The sequence below is a fragment of the Triturus cristatus genome, chromosome 7, assembly GCF_964204655.1.
Source record: "Triturus cristatus chromosome 7, aTriCri1.1, whole genome shotgun sequence".
In the NCBI taxonomy this organism is placed as follows: domain Eukaryota; kingdom Metazoa; phylum Chordata; class Amphibia; order Caudata; family Salamandridae; genus Triturus; species Triturus cristatus.
This window is the reverse complement of record NC_140590.1, coordinates 529,214,664-529,242,625: the sequence shown is the minus strand read 5'-3', so window position 1 is coordinate 529,242,625 and position 27,962 is coordinate 529,214,664. Positions and strand designations below refer to the sequence as shown.

The 27,962-nt window shown below is 45.7% G+C and overlaps 1 protein-coding gene across 3 annotated transcripts in view; it reads right to left on the bottom strand.

Annotated features, from left to right (window-relative positions):
- MXRA7 (matrix remodeling associated 7) overlaps nucleotides 1–26,601 on the bottom strand; it is a 278,558-nt gene extending 251,957 nt beyond the window's left edge. For 2 of the 3 annotated variants that reach the window (XM_085616906.1, XM_085616908.1), the window contains exon 1: nucleotides 25,126–26,478. In XM_085616906.1, coding sequence (XP_085473032.1) covers nucleotides 25,126–26,055 — 930 coding nt within the window. In that variant the 5' untranslated portion in view covers nucleotides 26,056–26,478. Of the gene's footprint in view, nucleotides 1–25,125 lie in introns of all 3 variants that reach the window. The other variant, XM_085616907.1, reaches the window with a different exon arrangement.
- Between the last annotated feature and the right edge of the window lie 1,361 nt (nucleotides 26,602–27,962).

Here is a 27,962-nt window from a genome sequence, read left to right as displayed (position 1 = left end):
CTGGCATCTAGTTGTTAGACTAGCTCCTGCCGTGCCTAATTTGAGCCGGTGGATTCCGGTGCTCAGCACTCAAGGTTAATTGTCAGTCTGCCACATGGTGGAACTATTCATCTAATTTAGGGATGAGCACAGCAACAGTTGTTTAAAAATTGAATACACATTAAAAATGACTAATAACTGCCACGGAAGCCATTCTTATAGCTTTGGGGGCCTGGCATAGTCTGCATTGTCACACCATAAGGAGTGTAAAGGTTGGTAGCTGTGCTGGTAGTGTCATTGTCAGCGTTTCTACGGCCGATGGGTCATGCAAACTGAAGTGTCCTCCTGACTCTGGCACTTATTTCTTTACAAATTATGCATTGGCTCCCAGCCAGGATCATACTCGAAAGAAAGGAGGGCTGATGGTCCTTTAAATCAGGCCTTTTTATGGGACCAGCTAGAAGAGAAAATAACAAAGACTGCTCGGAACCTGAAGGTTGATGTTCGGAACAGAAAGTAGACATGAGTCATTGCTGAATGTGTTGCGGTGTTGGCAAAATTAAACCAGGACAACGCCAGCATATCTGACTGAGGCCACTCTGGATCACAGATCTGGATCAATAATAGCTGCCAGATGTAGGATCCGGTGGGATCCCCCTCATTTCCTGCACTGAAGAGATGAATAGGTTAGAACTGATGACCAGATGAGGCACTTATGCCGATTTGTGACAAACCCTCTACGAAATGGACAGGTAAAAAAAGAGATTACCAGAGGAGACCCCATTCCTAGCTGTGCCAAATCCTTCAAGACATGGATAGGTTAGAACAGATGACACGAGGATACGCCCATGCAATCTATTACAAACCTTTTAAGAGACTGACAGCCCCCACAGCCAACACCTGTGCCAATCTGTTGAAAACCCTTTAAGACACAGACAGGTTAGAACAAATGTGGAAAGACCCCATTCCAATCAGTGCCTAATTTCCACCCTGTTCGGAACTCATAAGCAAATGACAAAATATGTTGTCTCTTTGGAAGTCATCATGTGTAGATGTCATCATGCTTGATCCATCATTTTGTATTTCGTCAGTACATTTTGTCTATTTGCCTATTCTGATGTGTAGGACGCCTGTCATGTTACAACAACTTTTCTGTAAAGCTCTCATTTGCCCTTAGTGGCCACAAACTGCTAGGCATATGGCAAAGCGGTCATGGATATGGGGCAAATAAATAACAACAGAAGCACCAAGCTCAATCTGCAGAAGTTCTTCCCTTCTAGGAGCTGAGGAACTGGAATAACATCTAGTTGTATGACACATATTCTAGGTCAGGGCACTACACAGCATTGGGGAAGGTGAAGGGGTTACTGTTAAGCGGTGGACGTAAAGGTGTGTCACCTTTCAAAATAAGCGAGTACCTATAACAAGAACATTCAACATTTAAAAGCAGGGTAAATGTCAAACGTTTTGCTTCTGATGGAGCAGGGGAAAATACAAAATTTTTGTACCCCCTTCGAAGTTAATGACCTCATAACCTTAAAATTACTAATTGTTTGATTGAATGTACTAATCAATCAATGCACTTTTAATTAGACACTACGCGCGGGAAAACTAACTGGCATATGCAAAATCTAATTTACTTACAGATGTGAAATTCAATTAACATAGGTTTGTGTTTCATGTAGGAAATAGAAGTAAAATTGCATGTATTTCATTTGTAGTTAAGTATTGTGGCAAAGAATGCAGATGGTAAGTAAAATTGCTTTAAATGTCGCTTATGCTAGGTAACACCTAACACAGGTAATTAGAATGGTGGGTGGTAAACAGAAGGGCTTATTTTCTATGTCTAATTTCTGCTATGTTGTTTTCACATTAGTTCCGTTTAGGCCTGCGAGGCCTCGCTGAGAAAACGGCCGCTGCCGAGAGATGTGATCACGTATAACCAAGATGGCCCCTGCGCATGAGCAAAATGGAAGTTACAGTCACAAGTGTGGCCTATGCCTGGAGTGAGAGATGTCAAGGCCACACTGTGCTAGGACAAGAGTGGATGCCAAGATTCTCTGTACAAAAGCCTGGGCAAGGATGGGAAAACTTGGACTGCAGCATTAATTAATAATAGCAGTTGTTACCAATGTTGGAACATGACAAGTCACGAGGATATGCATGAATATGTAATTTATAGAACCGGTTTAGGCAAGGAGGATAATGAGGTGACCATCACCACCACTCCAATGGACCAATAGAAATGAATACATCCCCTGAAAAGTTTCAATTCTGGGTATAGCAAGTTAGTGAAAGGGTATACAAATTGGTGCTTATGATGACGTTGTGGCACTTGCTTATTTTTCTATTCAACACGACACGCTATTGAGACGATTTCTCTCAGATGCTGAAAAGACTTTGACAGATTCTGAACTTCGAACTTTGAGAGAGAAAAGGAACGAGACCGTCGCGGGATTCTATCCTGGGAGGGAATACGTCCGAGGAGGTTAGAGGGACAGTCAGTCAGTTTGGGACCCTATCCTGTGATCTGCGGTTCATGGTCTGGTGAACCATTCTCATCATCGCCCTAAGGCCAAGGGTAATGAGTATTTTCTGTTTCTATGAGAATTTTTACTTGAAACACTTATGAAAATAATGATTATAATCTTGTCTAATAAATTTTACTTATTCAATTTATTCAATGAATCAAGATAAAATTTCATGTTAACTCAAACTGAGTCTGTGGTTATTAGAATTAAAGTTTTGATCTATAAAAGTTAAAGGTCTAAATGTGTTTGAGCTGGACTTAATCGCTTTCAACTAATTCTTACTAATTCGCCCATCGACCCAAATTTAACGGAGTACCTTGATGTTTAATACAGAAAATTCTAGAGTTAAATGTATATAATGTACATAGTTAATATTTAGGGAAAATTAATATGAAGGTACCCCGGGTGTCTTGCAGCTCGCCAGCTTGTCACTTATCCGGAAAACTGAGTGAATGTGTGTTTTCGGTGTTATGGGCCCCACCGATGAATAAGTGGTGTGAGAGTTTTCCTGGGTTGGGTGACGTTTGTAAAGGGTATGTTTTAGTCTTGCAGCATCAGTTTTAAATAGAATAGATTTGAAGACTTACTTAAAGTAGTTAGTTTCACCGCAAGGCCTTACAACTCTTATACAGCCATTACGGAATTGCTCTGCTCAAAGGCATTCCAAATCAAGTCTTTTACCCCTGAGAGGTGTCTTGAGCACAGGTACCAGATACATTTCTAACACAAAAACACCAATCATATCTCACCCGTATCAAGTTCTCTGAATTGGGTCAAAGTGGATAGAAGATGCATTCTTGAAAAGACATGCATGACTTATGAGGCATTGCATCATATCTCACCATCAACTCAAACCTAACTAAAATGTTTTACATTTTAGGAAATATCAGAAACTCTAGGAACAAAGAAAGGCTCGCACCAGAAATATAGGTCAGCACCCTGAATCTGGAAAACCATCTCACCAGTGCTACTCTTACAGGGGCTTCAAGAGTCGTGTGGTGGAGTTCTTATTACAAAGGACACCGCCAAGGCCCTAAAATCTACATCACCACCACTTTATGCTTGCTTCGTTGATTATAGCGCTCCTTTAGATGGCATAGACCGCAACATCTTCTGGTCAAAACTAGGAAAGTGGGGAATACAAAGAAAGCTTCTCACAGGCATCACATCACTGTACACTAGCACATCGGTCCGAACCAAGCTAACCCAGACCCATCCAACTGAAACAATATATACAAACAAAGGGCTAAAGCAGGGATGCGTTATTGCTCCCACCTTGTTCAACTTGTATACTCCGGACTTAGGCGAGGAACTATCGAAAGGAAACATTTTTCCATCTAAATTAGACTCCCCATCATGCAGTATGCAGGTGATTTGGTGTTACTGGACCAAACTAGAACTGGCATGAAGAGGGCCCTGGACATACTACATCTGTATAATGCAAAGAATTCCCTACATGAAAATGCCACAAAAACTAAAGTTCTAGTATTTGGGCATAGACCTAAGAAACAACAGCTGGTATGGCAACTGGGCCCGTAAAAGATAAGCACCACCAGTAAATATAATTATCTGGGAGTTCTGTTGTCAGACACAGGCAAACCAACCCTGCAGGCTAAGGCGCTGACAGATAAAGCAGCCAAGACCATGTATGCATTATGCAAATGACATCAAAAGCCACAAAGTCACTGAGCAGAGTGTATTCGACGAGTTCTACAGGCAAAATTGTTACCAACAATAACCTACGGGCAACTTTTTTTCCCTGGCATGATCACTGAGGCACTGGAGAAACATCATACAGCTGCCTGTAGGAAAGTATTTAACATCCCAAAAGAACCAGGCGCACACTGACCTGGCTAGAATTCAATCTTGTGAACATGGACATTGAATGTAAAAAAGATTTGATCAAATATTATCATCGTGTGTCCACAGCGGATCCGGACTCAGTGAGAAATGTGCTGAAGGTGATATTTCGAGACACAAAGAGCAGTTTGGCAAGATACTTGAGTGAATAACAGATCCATCGCTAACAATGGACAGCTTAAAGAGGCTGCTAAAAGCGCAAGGCAAGCACATATCAAGAGAGCAGGATATAGAACAAATTAGGAATTCCCCAGGCGCAGAAGTTCTTGCCAAATCGCATGAAGACACCTCGTGCCAACCATACCTTAAAGCGGCACTGGGAAGGCAAGCCCTACAAAACCTACTGCGGAACAGGCTTTTAACCCTTCCCACACGGGAATACAGGCGACATTGGAAGAACATCTCTGCGAGTCACGAGGAGTGCAGTCTGTGTCAATACCACTCTGAATCAGTTGCACATTTCACTTGCTGCTGTCCTACTTTGCAATGCCAGAGGCAAGTGTATCTAAGAACGTGCTTTCTGCAATACAGGGCAAGAACTTGTAAAGAAGCCTTGACACACATCCATGCCACTGTCGTCCCAATGGAAGTCGCACAGATCTGCAAGCTCTTTGCTGAAGCAGGAAGGCTCCTGTGTGCCGCCCGTCAATGGAGGAGCTGAGCACTGTGCAAAACCTTCAGCAATTTAGAGTGAAGGCTGGTGTCAGTCACGACCTGATGCACTAGTGTTTTATTCTGTATATTTTAGTAACAAGACACGATGCACCTTATGGGCACCTATGACGCCTGCGCACTCCATGTGGCACTTAAGTATGTGTGAAGTTCTCACTTGGGGGAGCTGTACTATATCACTCTGCATGTCACACAAGCATGGGCATGATAAGTAAGCCTGGGCAAAGCACTACGCTACGCTCGCGTAGTTTGCGAAGTTTGCGCTACTTCGCACTACGCGAATTGCACGTAGCACAGTGCAAACATACGTAGCGTAGCATTGCGTAGTGCAGCGGTCATTTTTTGCTTGCTCGCGGTCCTCAACATCAAGTTGGCGACCGCGAGCAAGCAAAATGACATCCCGGCGAGACTTTTTCCTTGTTCGCAATCAGCAACATCAAGTTGCCGATCGCGAGCATGGAAAATGAACATCCCGGCGAGATTCTCAACGCGAGGAGGTCAGGCTTCTCATTGTGAGTGGTCGCGTATGCTCGCGACCGCTCGCGATGAGAATCTACCAGTCCGCGTTGAGAAATCTGCAGCTCGAGTAAAAATCTACTCGAGCAGCAGAAAACTACAGCTCGCACTGTGCAAGATGCCGTTTTCAATGATTGCACAGTGCCGGATGCTTGTCCGCACTGTGCAATCATTGAAAACGACATCTTGCACAGTGCGAACAGGGTACTACGCAGTTCGCGAAGTGCTACGCGTAGCTCGTGTAGTGCGAAGTGCACTTTGCGTAGCTTCGCGTAGTGCGGAGTGCACTTTGCGTAGCTTCGCGTAGTGCAACTTCGCGAACTACGCCCAGGGTTAGGTATGGCCCTATTTTTTGTATCAGCGCATTCCACCCATAGCACGTACTGCATGCTCACTACATCATGATTGACACTCTTTCGGGCTTTCTTTAGTCCTATTTAAAATGCATCACATCACACATGTTTAATAAACAGTGTATGACTAGCACATAGCACTTTGAATAGAGAGCTTCTACCTCCGAGAATCAGCACAATAAAGCATGGTCCAACTTGCCGCACCAGAGTTTCTTACACTAAGCAACCCCTCCGCTCCCCACCATGCTCATCACCATCATATATGATATGGCTAACCCCTTTTGGGCTTTAAGATTTTAACTTGTAAAATGTGGAACTCTTTTAATGCTGCAAGTTGAAGGTTTGTTATCATTGTTTCATGTCATAATTCTTAAACGGCGCTTTTCATTTCCTATTTTTTGTAATGTTTTTAAGTAATTATACAATAACGATATCCTATCATACGACAATAAAAGGAATATGGACTCAACATGATTGCACCCTCACAGAGACAGAAGACTAGGTTTGCTGTCACTTTCATAGAGGCATATGCGTTGGTAAAGACATCATAGAAAAACAGTCCCAATCCACTTCCTAGCAAATGGTACAACTATGCTTTTACCTTCCAGCTATGTAATGTGATATATGGTCACTGTTTATATTTGTATGTCCTTTGTTTGCATCTGCCTGCTCATTGTTTTTGTATGTTTCCCCACACACTATTTATGTGGCTGCCTTCATCGTTGTAAAGGGATCTGTCACCTTCATTGATATGGCCCACGCTATATAAATCTGCAAAATAAAATAATAATTATTATCTTTATGTTGATTCAGGTATTCTTAATCCTTGCTCGTTCATTCTTATAACAGAGGGAACTGCTCTAGACTGGATCACATCCTACCTTTGCAACAGAACTAATGTCATCCATACCTCACCTTTCTCGCCCAAATCGTACTCCACAAAAACAGGGGTCCCTCAAGGCTCTATCATCTCGCCCATGCTTTTCAACATCTACATGAAGTCATTACCGGCACTGATCAATCAATTTTACCTCACATGCTTTAACTATGCAGATGACACACAAATACTCTTTCAACTGTAATGCCCCGAAGACATTGGAAACTCGCCAATTTTCAGTTGTCTCAGAGCCGTGGATCAATGGATGACGTAGATCTATATCAAATTGAATGCTTCCAAAATGGAAACGTATGGCGATTGTAAACATTATGACCCGCTCGCCACCTGGCCTGATAATCTGGGATCACCGCCTTAAGTACCTTATGAAGTAAGAAACCTTGGAATGGCCATGGACTCCAAACTATTGTTGACTATCCAAGGTGACAAACTAGCAAGATCAAGTTTTGTTAGTATAAAAACTCTGCGACAAATCGTACCCCATTTGAGATTTCCACACAAGGTCCAAGCTACCATCTCCCTTGTTCTGTCCAAACTCGATTACGCCAATAGCCTCTACCACGGACCATCTTTAACAACCATGAAAAACTACAAAGGATTCAGAACTCGGCTGCCAGTCTACTCTTACATACAAAACTGCAAGACCACATCTGCCCTGCCTTGAAAGCCCTGCTTCGGTTACCGGTTGCCAGAAGATCCACACTCAAGCTGCTTTGTATCACCCACAAAGCGATACATGGAACGGGACCGCTATTCATCAGGAATAAAATCACCAAACACATTCAACAAAGGAACCTCCACTCTAGAGTGGCACATCGCCTCAAAATCCCAAGATACTAGAAAAAAAACATGGGTGGCACCTCCTTCTCTGTTCAAGCAGCCAAACTATGGAACTCTTTACCGCCCGACATAAGATCCATGGATAACCACCTTATCTTCAGATAACTGTTCAAGAATTGGCTGTTCCCCACATAAGCACCATACACAAACAGAAATATACATCATATCCCTCTGTATATAAGCATTTATTTGTACTATAGATATGTACCTATATATGTGTATTGCTTTGTATAAACATGTAGAATAATTATGATTTTAAAACAAATAAAATTAATTTAAGTACAACAACCTGTATAATAATTATGTTTTTAAAACAAATAAATTAAATTAATTTTATTTACAACAACACTTGAAAGCCGGAGTTTATTTAATGCATCTTTAATCTATATATACTTACTTTCTTTATGCCTCTAAATACCTTCCATGTACTTATGGATCAATATATTTATTACTTTTCTTCCAATTTCGCATATCCAATGCACTCCCCTATTTCTCACCCTACACCTCTATCAATATATCCTCTACCTCCACTCTCTCATTCATCCCAAACCCCATACCACTACTACGATCCCCAAAATAACACTTTCTAGACTCTTCCCTACTCTACCCCTCCACACATTCACATCCCTTTTACTCATCCCAAGCCTCCTCCTACTGCTATGACCTCCAAAACAAACAAAAAATAAAAGTCAAAATCCTTCCCTCTTCTATCCCTCCACTATTCTTTTCAAACCAAATAACAGACTAACACGTCCACCTCTCAAATTAATTTCATATTTCACTATACTAATCTACCACTAATCCTTTATGGGTTCCAGAGTAGCGTGCTATTTGCCAAAAAAATGCTTCAAACCCTCATCAGATGTAGCAAGTGCTAAATAAATGCAATTACAATACAATACAATTACAATATAAATGCTTCTAACATAACATAACACTTGTAACATTATGTGCTTCAGCCGATCAATGCTTACATACTACTCTTAAAATAGGAGGTTGCAGTTTATTCTCATCACTATTACAACCATACTTGTAAAGAGGCTCTTATTCTGTGCCTGTGTTGGATTCTATCATTGTGCTTACAGCTGCTTTGCTGCTTCCATCTATTTAGCAGTCATGCTCAGCCTTTTGGGTGAGACAGAAGTATGTTTAAAGCCACTAGAACTTACTGAAGTAAATTTACAAAACAAAGTTAAAATGCAAAAGTGTATGGGTGAACCATTGGATTCCAGGCCCTCAGATTCTGAACCATTCTCTAACCTTTAAAGCAAAATCAAACCATCTGCTCTTCAGAAGGCTCTTAAAACCAAGCTCATGAGCCGCAGTAAGAGAAACACCAAAGGAATATCTGATGTCGGGCATCACGAATGGCAAAAATCTAATAATGCTGGTTGAGGTATAGACTTCATACTGTAGTAGACACTCTAATTGGCCTTGACCAAAACCACTGAATCTGTATTACCTCTCATGAGTAAGTTCTCTATTTCCCCCATTACAAATTATTATCCAAAATAGTTTTTGTTGCTTCATTTCCTCAATCAGAGGAACACGAGGCCTCCTTTTTTGCCTAATACAAGTCCTTTTCCTATCCCAGAAATCTCATGAGACCCAATTTAGTACCCAGATACCTCACAAGATGGGCAGGCTAACCCAACAGTATATAGCATATAGCTGGTGATAGATCTGAAGATCTACAACACTAGAGACATCTTCTTTTCAGGTGGGCGTCTCTATAAATTTACATCAAAATTATCCAACTGCCCCACCTTTTCCCGTCTCCAAGACTATTTCACCTCAAGGTAGGTCAACGCGAGGATCCAGCGTTCCTTGCAGTTTATCCTGATTATCAGTTTACAGCTTTCTATGCTGGGTTCTGCGACTGCCAACTAGCCTCACAGCAAGAGCCTGCAGAAACCTTGTGACATATGAAGGATTCCTGGTGTCTCCTCAGAGTAAAGTCGAAAGACTACAGTGCTCAATTTGAGCCGGTGGTTGCAGGTGGGGCCCACCAGCACTTATTTTTCCTCATCAGACTTTGCCCCAGAGTGACAGAGAGAAAATCAGGAAAGGAGAAAGAGAAAGACGTAAACTCAGAGACAAACAGATAAAGTGGGGATGAAACAGAATCTACAAGGGAGAGTTAAAGGGGCATAAAGTGTCTAGTGGGAGGTACCAGAGGCACGCAGCCGAAACAAGGCTAGACAGATTTAGAAAGTGCCAACCTGGCATTTGGCAGCAAAGGGCACGCGCTTCTGAGTAAAACTTTGAGGTCCAGCACTTAATCTTTTTTTAAGGCACAGAACCGTGTACACAGGAGAGCTGATTAAAATTCATATTTGTACCGCAGCGACTCGCCCTCCCTCCCACACTGACCCCTTTCCCCATTGTCCGGGCTGGTCATTCGTAGCTCATCTCGGTTGGCAGGCCACTGTTGCAGACTGTACTGTGCTTGTTCTTTGTTTGAGGGAGGTTTGCACTGCGCGCCTTCTTCCTGTTCTTCAAACATGTGATAGTTGATGTGGTAACGCATTGTTTGGCAGTTTCCAGGAACACACATATCATTTCCTCAGGAGTATCAAACAACTAAACCAGATTGCTCTATTTTATGAAGACAAGTATGACGTGCTGAATGTAGGTTAACTGCAGTTACGACTTCAAGAAAGAAATATGGTGGTTGTGAAAGGTAACTGAACTGTTTAGGGAAGGTGGAGATGTTATACTTTGAAATTGTTCATAGAAAAAGCGTATTCAGGCAATTAATGTACCGCAGAATGTTCATATGTCAAACAGACACTTTTCTATATAATGCCTGCCCAGGTGTTAATGGGGTACAGAATCCAGGAATAAAAGGGCTGCAGAATGCTTGGCTCTCAGGTGGTTGATACGGAAAACCTCTGCACTCGTTAATTTGCAAAAATGACTATTTCTTAGTTACACTGCCATAAACACCTTCTATTAGCTGCTTTTCAAAGAATGCCTGTCCGTGGAAATTACTGTGCTATTTATTTGACCTCCAGGTCATTTACTGTGTCACAGCATGTGTGACCAGAATGTGTTGGGCCATGGAATGCCTGTTCCCACATTACTGCGCCACTGTGTGTCTGCAAGATCTATTGTTACCAATGCTTCAGATAACCATAGGGTGGGCTTTACCGCCGCCGAGAGAGTGTTTCTCTCTCACCTCAGGCACTTTGCTGTTTAGTGCAGCCTCCAGCCTCTTATGGAATGAGCCCTGCAACACACAAGGGGGATTTTACATCTCAAATATGCACTACATCATCACACGTTACATTCCATATGCCAAAGATGTCTTGAAAACAGAAAATAATTGGTTTGGTAAAAGGTAAGGGTTGATGCTGTTGATTATTACCATAAAATGAAGATGTTGCCATCCCACCTCTTTAAGGATGAAGCTAAGAAACAATAAAATACTGATGTGTGGCCAGTGAAACCCTCCTCCTTGACGATAGGAAATATGATAATACTCTGCTCGTCTGTGCTGCTGTTCTCAACGTAAAAAAAATGTAATTTACTGCAATTTGTGAAATGGATAATTGTAATTTCCATTATGCTGGGAACCCTGTTTTATTTATGAGCAATTGGTTTTTGAGGTTTTTTTTTCACGAATAGAGGCTTTTTAAATGCTTTGGTCAGGGCTCAAAATGCAAGCCAGACCAACTGGCTTTGCTACTGTTTTTTTTTTGTTTTATGTTTTTTGATGCCGGTGCCAAGCACAGACAGGAGCTGCAGCACTTAAAGACCTTCCCTTGTCAGTACACTGTCCTTGTGGTGTAGTATCACTTCAATTACATTTATAGGGGAGCATGCTAGACCTATTAAGATTCGCCCCCCCCCCCCTCCCATCTCTCCTATATTCCCACGAAGTGTCCGGTCCCGCCGAGATGCTCTCCCCACATAGGCACAAGGCTTCGCCAGGCCCAGCACGTGCCCTCTTGGCACCGAACCCACCCTTCCAGGCCCAGTGCTCAGCGGAGAAAAATGTTAGCTCAAACTCACGCCAATTCGCCGCACTCCTAGAACAGAGGAGCCAGTCAGGGACTAAAGTGCTTTCAGTCAACAGACCCTCCCCAGCAACAACTGCACCCAAAATGTCGGTCGTGTGAGTCACTGGGCTGAGAATTCAGCGGGGCATGATGCCAGGAGCAGAAAAAAGCATTCTCTTTTCAATCTAAGATCATGGACTCACTGTACATAACAGTTCAGTGGCATAACAAGACGTCAGGGGCCCCCATGCAGGGTATGATGAAGGGCCCCACCTCATCGCACTCCAATATGGTCCTCATGGGTCCGAGCTAGTCCACATGTTAGACGGTCCCTCAAGCTCTAGATTCAGACTCCAGGGCAAACCTTCATGTGTGTTGCGTCAAAATGCTTGCAATAATTCTAATTACCGGCACTTACCTGGGGCCGCATTCCAGCTCATCGTTCTTTTGCCCCCCTATGCCACATCAGTTTGGAGCCAGCCATATGCAAATAAGTCTTCAACTTGCCCCAATAGGAACAGTCCAATCTGTCCTCCCGGAACCGGACCACAGGCAACCCAAGGCCAGGCTTGCACCAGACTAACGAACCACAACCGGGGCGAAAACGGTCTTGGTTTGCTTGTGTTTCAGTTCGGAGGGAGTGGCTTGCAGATCGGGCTGGGCTGTTCCCAATGGAGCACGATCAAGGCTACTTGCATCTAATGTTTTGTTATCTACAGTGGAAAGGTCCCTAAAAAATGTCATTAACAGAAGCAGGTAGCAGATACTTTAGCAATGTGAGGAGAATAGGAAAGATTGTTATCAAAGCTTTGTCCATCCAGGCTCAGAATGATGCACTTGCAGGACAGTGGGAAATCTTGGGTCACCTTTGCCCACGGAACCATGTCAAGATTGAAAGTGCAGAGTCAAAGGGGATCCTTGTGGCATCTCTTTTTGAGTAGGTAGTAGACCCGCATGAGGGCATGATTGCATGATGACGGCTTGGCCCCTTCCTTTTAATAAGGAGCACGGCCACACTGGTGTAACTCTGCCATCCCCAACACACGCCACCTTGTCTATCAGAACAGAGTTGCTATCAGTGTCAAAAGCAGCACAAAAGCAGCAGCCGGGAGCGTCGCCTCACTGCCCTCAGAGCACTGGAAAGAGGAAAAATAAATTGATAATAACACAACGTCATTATCATTTTTTTTTTAGAATGGTCTACAGGGCCAGGTTATGGTGCGTATAACACTGGCCATCTTGGACCGGCCAAAACAGTCATGCACACTTAGCATTTCTCCACCTGCCTGTGTTGCCCAGGCGGGTGAAGAACAGCTCCAAGGCTCCCAGGCACTGTCTGAGCTGCCAAACAGGCCACTCAGACCAATTACGACGCCGCTGTCATGCTGGTGACTGCAGCGTCGTGATTGGCTTAGGGGAGCCTGTGTGCTGCCAGGAGCCAGGAAGAGATGAGGATGGAGGAGAAGCTGTGGCTGTAATCAGGTAAGTGAGCTTTTTAATTTATTTTTACCCTCGCCCCACCCCGCCCACCACCCCCGTTCCTTAGCAGCCACCACTACACAGAGGTTGAGGAGGACGTTTGCTGCGATCCCTCCTTGGTCTGAGATCATTCTCAACACATTTTGGACTGCAATGAGGGCAACCTATGTGCTGTGAGACCAACAGAAGCCAGATCGCCTGGGAGTCAGCAAAGAACTGCTGGAGATGGACTGAGATAGTTGCTTGTTTACTGACTTCTCAGGCGCAGAGAGCAAGAAGGGAAATATGGGGATAGATTCCTCGAACTGCAGGGTCTAGAGTGGTTTATTTTCAATAACAGAACTAAACATGCAGGTTTCCAGTCTTCCAGCAGCTTACTGGACCTATAGGATGAATTTATTAGTAGAGGAGCACAAATATTGGTGCCACCAAATGGAAAATATGAGCTGGGCAGTGGTCGTCTAGTGATCCAGTGTTCATTGCATAATATGAAAAAACAGCCTCAGGGGAGATAGGAGATGTACCTTAGAGTCAAAATGTATTAACAATATGATATGCAGCAGCATGCACGCAGAGGCATACATCAGTAATGCCATATGTATCTCTGAAAGGCTTGTTGAGTTCCTGATTTGCGCTAAAAACTCACCCCGTAGAACATACTCTCTTCATTTTGGACTTTGAAACAAGCTGAACAATATCAAGAAGGAGGGTGCAAAAATTATAGGCGCCAAGAGATTTTTTCCCAGCACTCGCCCTGCTCACACAAGTCACTATGTCTGTAGCTTTGAGATGCAATATGGCGCTCTTTGCTGCCACTTGGGGGTATTACTCTCTTCACGCGGCCTAATCTTGCCTTATAAGCATGTGAGCCATGAATACAAATGTCAACAAAAGTGCCAAACTAAATACCTGAAAAGACAAGGTCGGAGATCCTGTAGTCACCAACACTGCCTAAGTCTGAGTCAAGTGCTGTTTCCCAAAGTGCTTGAAGTCACCACACTTTTCAGAGAGGGTTTGTCTATGTGCAGTTGGGTTTTGTAGACTCAAAAGCTAATGGACATTTACATACTTTTAGGGATGGCAGCCTGGTAGATCTGCTTGGGTCCAAACTTTCGATATGGAGGAGGTGGAAAAAGCCAAAAGAGAATGTGTATAGCAGTGGAGACCACATCTACTCCAGGGTGACAAACCTGCTTTATTGAAGTGAACTTTAAAAAAAGCATTTAAACATATACGTTCATGTTAATATTCAAAAAGCAAAGATGTAAACAGCCAAAGAATAGGCCAACTATTTTTTTTAAAAGTATGCACCTATCATTTTACTATGACATGTACGCATGATTTTGCCTCACAAAAATTAGATTATACATGTCACAGATTTACATGTTAAGGAACACAGTGCCATCGTATCATGCAAGAGATGGCTACGTGCATTGTTATGTCCTAGATTATGTAGGAGAGAACAGTTACTTGCTCAAATCTCCATCTATATTAGTGGGACTGACCTACTGGGATGCTTCACTGTAAAAAGCAAAAACAAGAAAATAACTGGCATATGTGTATACAGACAGTTATACAGATACATGGACTTAATACACATGCCAGCATTAAAGACTTTTTTTAAATATACACCTGCCTCACACTGGCTGCTTGTATCCCTTCAATATCATCTTAAGGATTTTGGAGCCACCTGTTTGAAAGAAATGTGAATTGGAATAACTATTTTCTGCTCACTCAAACCTACATGATGCTCAAAAATATTGAATTATACTTTAACTTTCGCAAAAAAAATAGGTGAAAGTCTTTCCTGAAACCACCAACTTCCTAAAAATGACACAGGGTAGAGGAGGTCAGAGATAGAGATAAGCAGAGAGAGGTTCTGATAGAGTAATCAACAAATGTGTCATAAGAGTAGGAGAAAGATCACTTTACCAGGGGGGCCTTGGAAAGTTGGGGCCTTGCGCATTTGCCCTCTTTGCCCATGTCTTAAATGCGTTGGTACTCCTCAATTTCACCGGCATCTGGGTCTTTAGTCTACTTGTTTTCTCTTGACCTACTTTTGGGCTTTCTCCTTCTCACCAAACATATCTGTCTCGCACCTGACTCTTTATCATTTCTGGCTCTGTCTCACATACACACACATACACGCTTTTTGCTCTGTGCTTTTCTCTTACTTTATTGGGGGAGGGGGGTGTCGCAGCGGAAAGAGTGGCTGACTCCGAATCATGGGGCTCAGGGTTCGATCGCCAGCGGCAGCTCAGCATCATGTGACTCTAGGCAATAGTTCACTTCATTGCCCTGACAGCCCCAGCGCCTTGAAACCTTAAGGCGTGATATGTTTGTGCTTTACAAATATGGATTATTATTATTTTGTTGCTTTTCCTTACCCTGGTCGACTTTTTCCCACACTCTCTTATCTCTGCAGTAGTTCTTTCTCGTTATCACTCTCCCCCTCTCTCACTCATGCACACATGCACTTTATCATGCCTGCAAACTCACACGGTGCCACGGTGTGACACACTATATCAGCTCCCATCACACAGTCTCCCGATGAGGAGCCGATATCACACAGTGGCAGGGAAAATGAGTTGAAAACCACTGTAAATAGTGGTTTCCTGCTCATTTTCCGAGGCTTTGAACTGCAGACGTCCATTAAGGGATGTGAAAATACCTCAGGACATGGCACCAGCCTCAGCAACTTATTATTTATTTTTTAGAGTGGAGGGGTCTGGTGGGCGGGTGGGGGATTCAAAAGTGCCTCGGAAGTCCCTCTCGGCAGGAGTCCTTCCCAAGAAGCCCCGCCCCTGCCTCAGAGGCTGTGATTGTTCTTCAAGTTGGCAGGTATGACTTTACTATGTAAATCCTTTTGCCCTCCGCTCTGCTTCACTCTTGCTCTCTCTCTCACACATACATACACGGCTATTTCTTTCTAACATGCCTATTCAGAATCCATTCTCTCTAGAATCTCTTGTCTCTGCTGTATCATTCTTTATTCTCTCACTCTCTCGTTGTCTCTTACACAGACACATATAAACGTGCCTACAGCTGTCTTTATTACGTATTTGTCTCTTTGGAACTCATCTCTCTCGTTTCTGCTCTAGCTCTAGCTCATCACCTCCCCTCTCCCACATTCATGCGCAGGTGCACACACAGCTGTCTCTTTCTCACTTGTCTCTTGTGGCTCCTTCTCGTTCTCTCCCTCTCTCTCTCTCACACACACACGCACAAATCTGTCTCTTTCTCACTTGTCTCTTGTTGTGGCTCCTTCTGTTCTCTCTCTCACACACTCACACACACACACGCACACACACAGCTGTCTCTTTCTCACTTCTCTCTAGAATCTGTCTCTATCGTCTCGGTTGTAGCTCCCCCTCATTCTCTCTCTCTCTCTCTCTCTCACACACACACACACAGCTGTCTCACATTTCTCTCTCAGAACCTGTCTCTCTTGAGACAGTTTAGGTTGAGTGCCACCTATTATTCCAGGGTGGAGTCATGAAGTATTTTGTGGTAATTGAAATGGAAAAGCTCTATGAGCACTGTACACACCCACACATGAAAATTGCACTGAAGCCTTGTAATTGGCCAATTAAGCTGCCAAATGGCCGGACAAGGAATAAAGTCCTTGGCCCACATAGCCCATCACAATGCTCCCTAACATTATGTTCTTCTCATTAATCAATACGAACCAACATTAATCTGGGGCAGTGGTTGCATATAGAGGGTGAAGGTGGGTGATTAGTGGGTGATGGGGCACGCCCAACACAGTCCATGCTTTGAAAGAAGCAACAACATTTTACACCCAAGTCACATATCTACATGACGGTGCCTGGTGGTATGCGAGGATGGCATGAAGGTGCCATGGCGTGTACAATGAAGAAAGGGATGGTGGGGTTAAGGAAAACAGCTGTTAGGGCTTTCGAAGTAATGAAGTAAAATCACCATAAAAGTGAGGTGGGGCTATTAGAAAATGACACTGAGGTAGAGAGAATTGAAGAAACCTATAAAAGATCAAGGAAGGGCCAAAGTTAACTCATGGTGGACGGGGAGAAACCTTTACTGTTCGACACATTCTATAAGCCAGGCTCTTACATGCCGATCTTTCAGTGATCGGGGATTTGTGGGTGCTTGCATGCTTGTCTTTTGATGGCCGAGGGCTGCTCTTAACCAGGTCCCTTGTTGTCATGTGCAGTGGGCGGGGGTGGGGGGGGCTTCACCCAGCATTTCTTACCAGACTACTCCCTTTGGCGCCGAGGTGGATTGAGCTGCATCTGTAATGGCACCAATGAGGTAACCAACTAAGGAAACACTGCAGTGGTATTTCCAGTGGTTTTGAGGCACTGACTCAAGCAGCCCCATCTCATTTGTAATTTCCGCCCCTGTAACACCTGCCAGAATGCGCGAGCGGTGGGAAACAGAAGCAGATGTTATCTGCATCACCACCGCGAGCGCAATCTCATTCATGTCCAGTCAAGCCTGTAGTGAGCTATTATTGTATATATATATCTCATATTGTAATACATAGAAGCCTGCAATTTTCTTATTACAGTCGAGTTGTGACATTAGTCACCTGTAATACAAGCGTTTACAGTTCCAGTAAGTTTGACTTATGAATGTACTGTCAAGCCAGACATACACATCATGTACTTTAATGAATGCCTCCTTCCACCTGTGCTGCTGCCAGAGAAAAATTATCTAGTTATCAAAGAAACTTTAATAGTGTTACAAAGGCAGACGTGTACCCTTGAAAGTTCACGCTCAGGCAGCTGGATAAATTAACAAAATGGTCACAGCTGTGTGGAGGGCAAGCACTTATTTGTGGGAACACACAACTTCGGACCAATCAAAAGACAAACTCCTGACTCTCAAAATGTGGGCGGAGCCAAAGCTCCTCTTCTGGTGAGTCTCACATAATTGTCTGTTGACAGTGTCAAGCCAGACCATAAAAATGAGGAGGCTGTTCAAGTGTGCTAAGTTATTACAGTTGAGCTGCGATGTCACAATGCCAGCAGCCCAGGGAGAGGCTCTGCTGGCCTGTTTTCCTGAAACGAACAGTGATTAGCAGACAGGAGGCATTTGGCGCGGTGTGTATTTCCTAGTTCATTACATTAAAGCTGGAATCTCTCTGCTTGTTACTACACATTCTGCATCACAGCTATTTTTGATTATGGCTTATATTGTACTGTTTCTAATATGGTTTTGTAACACATTACTAGCTACACATTCATGTGTTTAATTATACACCGCATATTCTGTTTTAAGTAGTCCTGGGCTAAAATTCCGTTCCGCTCGCGGAAATTGCAATAATTTGACATTTTCGCGTTCCGTGGAGAGCGCGAAAATGTAAAAATTTCCGCAATCCGCATTTTACCGGAAATTTTTTTGCTTGCTCGCGCTGTAAAATAATGCCTTTTCGCGTGCGCGCAATCGCCTTACCTGAATCCCCGCATTTGCCGACAAGTTTTCCCGATCCGGTCGCGTTCTCCACGAGATGTTGGATTGTTGGTAGCCATTTGCGCTGTCTCGCGACAGTTCGCGCCCGCAGTAACGTCATTCGTCGCGCGATTACATCTTTCTTCTCGCGATCATGCACCGCGAGACAAGTAAAAACAAGATGGCCGCGCCCGCGAGCAACCGCATGGGTAAGTTGGCGAGCCGTGACCACGCAGAAAATACCGCGAACGGGCATGAAAAAAACTTCCGCATCTTCGCGATATTTCCGCGTGTTTGCAGAGATTTTTAACATTTTTGCAATAATTTGCGAAAGTGAATTTCACAAATTCCGCCCACCCCTAGTTTTAAGTCTGCATATCTGCAGACATAATATTTCTTTAATGTGAAGGACTAAGACACCATGGCTTTCATCAGTCTAGAGGAAGGGAGAAAATGTGATGTGACCATGTATTATAAGCAAGGCTCCCAGTTTTACTTTTTTGCTGGTTTTTACAGATAAATGCAGACAGAAAGCATCCATTTTCCTGTCTGTCTTTATTTTAAAATATGGATAAATATGGAAAATAGGTTTTCTTTTGGACGATACTCATTACTGTCAATCATTAGTGTTAAATCACCAGCTGTGCAGATTGACAGGCAGGGGAGTGAAAACAAATATAAAAGATTTTCTAATGAAGCTTAAAGAGCTGCAGCAGTACAGCTTTTTGAGCTTTTCTACAATGCAAATGGTTTGAAATTACTGCATTGTACTGTAAATAGCTAAAATCCATTGGACATTCAAACGTGAGTAAACATTTGTCGGTTAAATACATGTGGAAATATACCCATAGTAGCTTCATTTTTTTACACTAAGCACAAAATCAATATGGGTAAATACAGATAAACTGAGAAAATAATAAATATGGAAAAATACAGATGGAAACGTCAAAAAAATAAATATCATAAAACCAGGAGACGTAATGATAAGGAATAAGCCTACCCTTGCCCTAAATTAAAAGGATGTTGCAAGTCACTTCTATCCCCTTAAAAGGGAGCTCAGTCGTCCACCTTAAAAGGGAGCTCAGTCGTCGGCCTCCTTCATCTCTAGAGTTACAGCACTCCTGATGACTTACAATATCCTTATAATGCACGTCGTGGGATACTTTATTCCCATATATCTATAGCGCCACAGTGCCACCTCTATGCTGCTTCAGAGCACTTTGAAACATTATGCACCAGCAGTTCAGTGATGGGCCACATAAATATTCTGAAGTTAGGGAGGGGAGAGCTGAGGTCTCCGTCTGTTACTCACACATTCAGATCATGTCTGTTTATGAGTCAGACCTCTGTTTGAGCACGGCCCTCTTTCTCGGTGTCTGGCAGAGGTCCAGTGATTCATTTAATCTCCAATGCATGTTTTAGATACTTTGAAAAAACACTTGGTGATGTTTCCGCTTTAGTTGGGTGTGGCTTTTATTTGCTTCCAGGGTGAAGCAGACTGGCCTGGCTGGTGCTGGCGTTTTTGAAAGCCACGAGGGCTGTGGCAGACTCAATCACGTCAGGTCGGTGGCCCTGAATGTCGAAGGATGAGATGATGTGGCCAGCAGCCAGAGCTGCCGCCTTGTGAGCTGGGGATCCGGGTTCGAGTCTCTGCATTGGCTGCAACATTCTTTGACTCTGGGCAAATCACTTAATCTCCCCGTGCCCATGGACAGCGCCTGGATACCCTCACGGGTGATATCGACTTTACAGGATCAACGATTATGTTGATGCCCGCGACCCTACCAGGGCTGCATGGTTCGAGGCACCGGTTGTCAATATACCGAGGTCAATCAAGAGTGGTGTTAGTAATACTTCTCAGGTGGATCCCGCGGCTGTGCCTGAGGAGGACGTAGTCTACCATCTGAAATATGAGGAGCAAGTGAAGCAAGCTGAGAACTTGGAGTTCTAAACTTAAGCATTCATTCTGGACTGAGCTCCTAGAACTGATTAGCAGTCACAAGAATCGTTCAAAGGTCCCCTTCACAGGTAGTCCACCAGACCTGTGGAATTCGGTCCCAAAGAGAATTCAGGGAAGCAACAGGCTTGCGGCTTCAGAACCGTGATTCTCCACCTAAAGGTGAGGCTGGTTTGTATATGCAAGTGGCAAAACAATCCCTCCTGTTTCCCTTCTTGCTCTTCCATGCATAAAACACTTTTTTGTTGATGTCTCCAGATTCAAGGACATTCTCAGGGCCTCATGTCTAGCACCAAAACCACTCTTCAGCCATACACTACAAAGTGAGTATCTACTCACTTGACCAGGTGGGACTCGATTGGGTCATCTTCTGGTGATATAGATATGTTACAGAATTACATAGATGTTAAGGAATGTATCTAGCAGACCTGTCCTTTTTGTAATCTTTTTGCTCAGTAATTATGCATTTATAAAGTGTTAGGCTGTGCACAAGGCCCTTCCAGGCTGCACGTTCTCCCACCCACTTCCCACCCACTTCCTCGCATGGGCCGGCACTTTCACTTATATTGGATGGAGGGCACTCCTGCACTTATCAGCTGAGCTGAAATATCTCCACAGGCAGATTACCACCTCTGCCTGCTGCTGTGCAGTCTCCTTTAATTGTGCCGTTGCAGAGGACAGATGTGCAGAGTTCATGTATGTGTACAAGATTATTTTTGGGTGTTACTGTTGAGGTACAATTTGTAGAAAAGGCTTGAGGTTTGTGGCTTTCAGTTGTGATTAAATGGTGTCCACGGAAGGTCCAGAATGGCTGATGTACCTTGGTTTATATCAGTTACAATGGACGCTAAACTGCTCGCTGTTACTGCTCAGCGATGCTCGTTTCACCACAGCGCTTCAACACCTCATCAGGGGTAGCAAGCGCTATATAAATGCAAACCTTTTCCTCTTGTATCCCTCCACTATCCTTCTCAATCCAAATAAATGACTAACATATCCACCACTCAAATTTATTTCATATTTCACTTCACTAATTCACCATTAACCGTTTGCTACTCGCCGAAAAAGCGCTTCGACACTTCGCCAGGGGAAGTAAGAGCTACATTAATGGAAATACAATACAATACAAAAAGCCGTGCTGTATAAAAATCTACAAAGCAAAGCAATGTCCGAAAACTGAGGCTGAGTCGGCCTCACGTCAGATCGTGTCTCTGACAGCCATCCAGGGCGGGGCAGAACTATTCGCTCTTCTGGCCTTATAACCTGTTCTTATGAAGGCCTGCAGGTTTGGGTGAGAGTCAGTCACATGCCAGTGTGTCCTGAAGCCTGGCAGGCCGAGTCAAAGTCAGCGCACATCAGAACGACGCCCCTGGAAAGCCAGCAGAGATGTTAGAGAGAGAGAGTCCTGGTGCTTCCGGAGGTCAGAGCTTTGAAGGTCGGCAGCCCTGGGTGCAAGACAGTCGTTTGCCAGGCTGGCACCTCACCGCCTGCGCCCCTAGGGCAGAGCCCCCCCCTTGTCTGGACGATGTCTCTGAAGGCCCGCGAAGTATGGGGGGAGTTTGCCATAGCAGTGCCGCTGAAGGTCTGTTGGCGCTGGGACAGAGTCAGTAACGCAGCTTACCTGGCGAATTCGGGCACACGCTTTCATTCAAGTATCGTCATTTTGAAAACAGTCCAGGGCGATGCTTCTACTCACACGTCAATGACGCGCACTAAAAACTTAGACAAAAAATAGTCATAAGGCAGAGGGAGCCCTGAAGCTGCTGTGTATGAGAACAAACATAAGCGACCTGCGCATCCAGCGAGCTCGAAGCCGACCAGGTGTCGGTCTGTGGAGAATAAAACCCTAATCCCACATCCAATCGGGAGCTTTTAATGTAGCCTCAATTGGCCGGAGAGACGAGCTGCGGGTATTAATCGTGACAGGACACGCCCGTGTGCGTGCGAACGCGCTCGGCGCTGGTTCAGACAGGAAAGAATTAACGCAGACGGAGGCCCCAGAGAAAGGCTACGCAGCCTGTGAACAACACTGGATTTGTGCGGGGAAGCAGCTGGTCTTTACAAAAATCACCTGATCAAATGGTACGTCTGGAAGGCCGGCAGGGCTGGGGAGGATTACATTACTTCAGATCTCACGTTGGGGGTCATTCATGCCTCTGACATGCCGGTAGAGTTGAGATAAAGTCACTCACATGTCAAGCTAGAGGAAACTAGTAGGAACTGCCTAAAAAAGCCTGTGACTCTGACAGATAGGTAGGGTTGGGGCAAAGTCACTCACACGTCAAGCTAAAGGCAATCAGGAGCTGACTCACCTGACTTGTGGCTCAGAAAGGCAGTAGATTGAGTCACGGGTCCTGCTAGAGGGAGTGCAGGAGCGCACTCGCCAGGCTGGTGTCTCTGAAAGGCGGGAGTAGGCGCAGCCACATGCCAGGTTATGAGGAAAGCAAGGGTACGCTCCATGGACATTTGTCTCTAAAAGGCCATTGGGGCTGGGGTAGACTCAGGCACCTGGCAGGCCATTTTGAAATTATGAGCTAATTCCACAGGCCGGCGTTTCAAAAGGCCAGTACTAGTGTAGCTGAGGAAGGGCCAGTAAGTGGTCGCCCAATGCCCTACAAATTCTCTTGGGCCCAAGCGCATGCCGGACCAGTAAACTGGAAAGATATATAGCCCCAGTGAACGTTGAAAAGATGACAATCTTTGTCTAAACTTCTACTTTTCCTATAGGGTTGGGAGAGAGACAGTGAAAGGAAAGTTTGAGTGTTCTGGACAGGCCTCTTGATCCTGGAATCCCCGTTTAAGGGAGGCGGTTTCATGCACATGCCAAGCTATATTAAAATTATGTGTGGGCGAGCAACTGGAAGCTCTGCCAGGCTCAAGCCAGAAGCATGGCTCTGGGAAGAACCTTGGGCCCAAAATGAGCCGAGCAAGAGAGCGAGGACAAAGGAAAGCTGGTATGAGCAGGCACTTTCTGCTGTGCAGTTTCACTGTAAATCTACTGTTTTTATGTATGCATAACTGCTTACATATTTACCTTGTTTTCCCTAAACTGTACTAAGGTTACTAAAGGCAACGACCCTCCCAAAATACAATAAAAAAAGACAAAAAAGCGAAACCCTGACCTAAGTGTTTAAAGACTGCTTAATCTGTTTTCTGTGGTTTGCATTGTGTGTGAGAGTGTGTTTAGCACTGGTTCGGCATGGTAAGAGAAGGGTTTTTAAGTGCGAAACGCAATATTTAGCGCCTTTACATTGGGCCTTACCTGTAGGTTTGAACGGGAACTGCAAGGCGGGCATTGGGTCAGTCTGAATGCAGGGAGTTTGTGAGCTGAGCAGTAGCTCCCCCTTGCACACAAGTTAATGGTTAAGTGACTGGGCCAGAGTCACCGGAGCAGGCCTTCCTGCTCACCTTGTACAGACTCTTAAGATTGTAGGAGGAACCCCACGGTATCCATCCCCATGTTGTACCCTCCAGCTTCTGTGACCCCGAGCAGCCCAGAGAGCAAGACCAAAGGAAAGGTGGTAAGAGCAGGCACTTTATCTGTCAATTCCACTCTAAAGGTGGTCTTTTTGTGTATATGTGACTTCTTACATTTCTTTCTTTGATTTCTCTAAACTGAAGTAAGGTCACTAAAGGCCACGCCCCCTCCCCCCAACTCCCCGAAAAAATACTATCAAAAAAGGCAAAAAACAAACCCCCAAACCTTGAGTGTGTGGCGGATGCTTAACCTGTTTTCTGCGGTTTAAATTGTGTTTGAGCGTATGTTTATCACTAGTTTTGGCGAGGTGAGAGCAGTGTTTTTTAAGCATTATAGGCTTCAAATTTGGCCCTACCTGTAGGGTTGTACAAGAACTACAAAGTGTGGATTCGGCCAGTCTGCCTCCAAGCAGATTGCAAACTGAACAGTAGCGCTCCCTGCCCCCACCCCTCCCCCCTTTTGTACACCCGTTTCTGGTTAAGTGATTTGGCCAGTCACCCGAACAGGCCAAACTGACTGGGTTCACACACCCCAGCCCACCCCAGAATCTGTAATCTGACATTTGATGTCATCGGGGTGTTGCTCTGGTGAGCGCGGTGGGCCCAGTCACAGGGCCCAGGAGTGCGAGGGCTCCACTGTACCTCGGTTATACCTGTCTTTTGCTGCCTACCAGGGTTTCAAGAGGAAATGCAATTTGCATTACTTGCATTAGGGCCCACGCCAGAATAGCCAAGGTGCTGCGGTACTCGAATTAAGTGAGGCAGAAAAGAGTATGGGACAGAGAGCATATGACAATTACCGCGTGGGACGAAATCAAAGCGAAGGAGGCGGGGCGTTGCCTGCTCAGACCACTCCTTGCACTTTCTGAAACAGGACGAAGTGCCACAAGTTCATTATTGACATTTTGTGAAACACGACACCAGGTAGAACGAGTGTTGCCCGCTGTGCACGGTGGAGCCCCACTCTGCCACCGACAGATGGGCATATCACTGTTCCTCCTTGTGCCACTGATCAGTGAAACCCGGAACAACCCTCACTATGAAAATAATTTTAGAGCGCACACATTTACCCCTCTGGATGTTAGTGATCTCTGTGGTAGGCAGACTCCCGGGTCTGGTAAGAGCTCACCTGCTTCTGGTGCGCGGAGGATGCCCAGGCGGCGCCGGCGCCAGGGGCGGGGTGCTGCTGCCCTGCGCTGCCAATCTCGTCGTCCTCGTCTCCCTCCTCCTCGACCCTCAGCACTTCATCTTTGGCCCCGAGATCCTCCACTCGAACTCCTCGGTGGGATGTAGGCGTCCCGTCTGCCCAGTGCTTGTCGACTCTCTGATCTTTCTCTGCCCTCCGCGCCTCCTCTGCCCTCCGCTCTTCAGCTCTTCGGCTCTCTTCAGCCCTGCGTGCCTCATCTGCCCTCCGCGCCTCATCTGCCTTACGAGCCTCCTCTGCTCTACGTGCCTCTTCTACCCTCCGTGCCTCCTCTGCCCTCCGTGCCTCCTCTGCCTTACGTGTCTCCTCTGCCCTACGTGTCTCCTCTGCCCAACGTGTCTCCTCTGCCCAACGTGTCTCCTCTGCCCTCCGCGCCTCTGCCCTCCGCGCCTCCTCTGCCTTACGTGCCTCTTCTACCTTCCGTGCTTCCTCGGCCCTCCGCGCCTCCTCTGCTTTCCGTGCTTCCTCGGCCCTCCGCGCCTCCTCTGCTTTCCGTGCCTCTTCTACCCTCCGTGCCTCCTCTGCCTTACGTACCTCCTCAGCCTTACGTACTTCCTCAGCCTTCCGTGCCACCTCAGCCCTCTGATCCTCTCTTTCCTTATGCTCCTCTTCTACACTCTGAGGCACCCCGTCTACACTCTGCCCCCCTTCTGCCCTGTGATCTTCTTCTGCCCTCTTCACCTCTTCTACCCCTTTCCCATCCTCCTCTCCCTGCGCCTCTCCGGTGGCCGCTTCGTCTGTCTTCTTCTCCTCCTCTTTGCCTGACCTCATTTTCACGAACACCGAGGCCAGGATGACGGCCAGCACGGTGAACAAGAAGGGCACGGCGAAGTAAAAGTCCGCCGCAGTCTCCATCTCTGCTCCTGTCCAAGCTGGACTCCGTCAGCACTTGGCTGCCTTACAGCCTGCGGCAGCGCCTCAGCCTACGAACTCTAGGCGCAGGCGGCTGCGAGCGTGCGAGCCTCTGACGTGTTCTCGCTGTCTGTGAGTGCGTGCTTGCAGCTCTGCCGAGTCAACCAGAGTTCGAGGCTCAGGCTCAGCGAGTGACCGGTCTAGATTTTTGTTGCAAATAAATGGCAGGCTTGATGTGGCCCCTGTAAGTCCCAGCAGGCTCTGTCAGCTCCCCGTGAGCGCAGACGGTTATTCCCCAGACCCTGTCTCCTGCCTTTGTTCGCACTGGCTGCAGAGAGCGCGCAGCACCGAGAGTCTCTTTTAGCTCAGCTGCAGGATGCGTCTAGAACGGCAGCATCTGCTGAGCACAAATCCCCTGCCCTGTCTGCTCGAGAGGGCAGTGCCTGCGCAACATCACGTCACTTCCCAGCGATCCTCCCTCCAGCAAGCAGCGAGGGCTCCCCTCCTCCCAGCCAGCTGGCTCACGAGAGCAGGCCACCACGCCCCGGCAAACTTTGGGTGTGGGCTGCTGCCGTAGAGCCTGCTTGGTTAAGTAGAATAATGACTGGCTCTGCCCAGGCAGTGTTTCTATTTGTAGAGAGCAGCCCTCTCCCTTCTGCGGTGCACTAGGGTGCCAAGAAAGCAGGCCTTGTTTAAGCAGCTCTTTTCGTGAGAGCCACAGTTCTTTCAAGGCAACTTTGTGTGAAATGATTATCTCTAACAAATGGCACGGCACAGATTTTGTTGGGAGAATTTTGCTGCAGATTCATTAAACACTGGTTTGTTAACTTGCCAGTGATCCCAGGTAGTCAGCGATGAAAAGACCTAAGCTGCCTGCCCACCTGAGTTGATACCAACCACCCACAAGCTTTTGTTGAGCCTCTGAAGTTGCCTTTTCTGGTTAGGACACCACTTTCCAGAACAAATGAAGGAAGAGGGAGGGGTACCAGACAACCCTGAGTTTGCTCAGAATTTCACCTATTCTTCAGGAGTAGGTTTCATCCAGATGCTCTGCTGTAAAGACTAACAAAGCAAAACCAAAGGGGATGATGGACGGAGTGTTGAACATTGCAAGCACTCACCCCCAGTCAACTGATCTGGGTTTAATCCATCATCATTCTTTAGCTCACTCCGCCACCCCAGTTCAGACATGGCCATATGCAAATCAGTCTGACCCTGTGCCTCATGGGAACATTCCAGCCCGAACTACCAAGCCATGTCTCCCCTGGACCGGAAACAAGCATCCTGGGACCGGTTTCTGACAAATCAGCCAAATCTCAAATTTCAGCCAGTTTCTTCCTGCCGTTCGACTTGACGAGCGACGCGCGCCGGAAAACGATCCTGATTAGAAGCCCGCCGGTTTCAGTTGCCGATGTATGGACTGACCTATTAACGACCCAATGAGGAAGCCTTGATCCTGAGAAACTCTTGCCGGCCACATTACAATATCTGTGCATCCTGTGCCTTTGAACTAGCCTTATCCCTTACTCTGCAGTTGTCTGCGGACACGACATATGGTCGTAGACCCTTGGAAGGAACTTTGGACACCCATTACTATAAATCCTTTTCTGTCTACCTACCGGTGGAGCGGAACGAGTTCGTCACTCCCTGCCTATCCTCTCGACGATATCGATATATATATATAAATAACTCCTTGGCTCTCTCCCGATAGGTTTGTCTGTTGGTCCCAGAGCTGTTTGACCATCTTCGCCCTGATGAAGGTGTGGCCCCGGCTGGGGCTACACACCAAAACGCGCGGTGGCGCTTAAGTTGTTAGGTTGTTGGATCTCACCACCTGACACTTCATGGATGGTTTATGTACTCTTCCCATCCTACCATCATGTGGCTTATGATTTTCACTGATGCTGTCC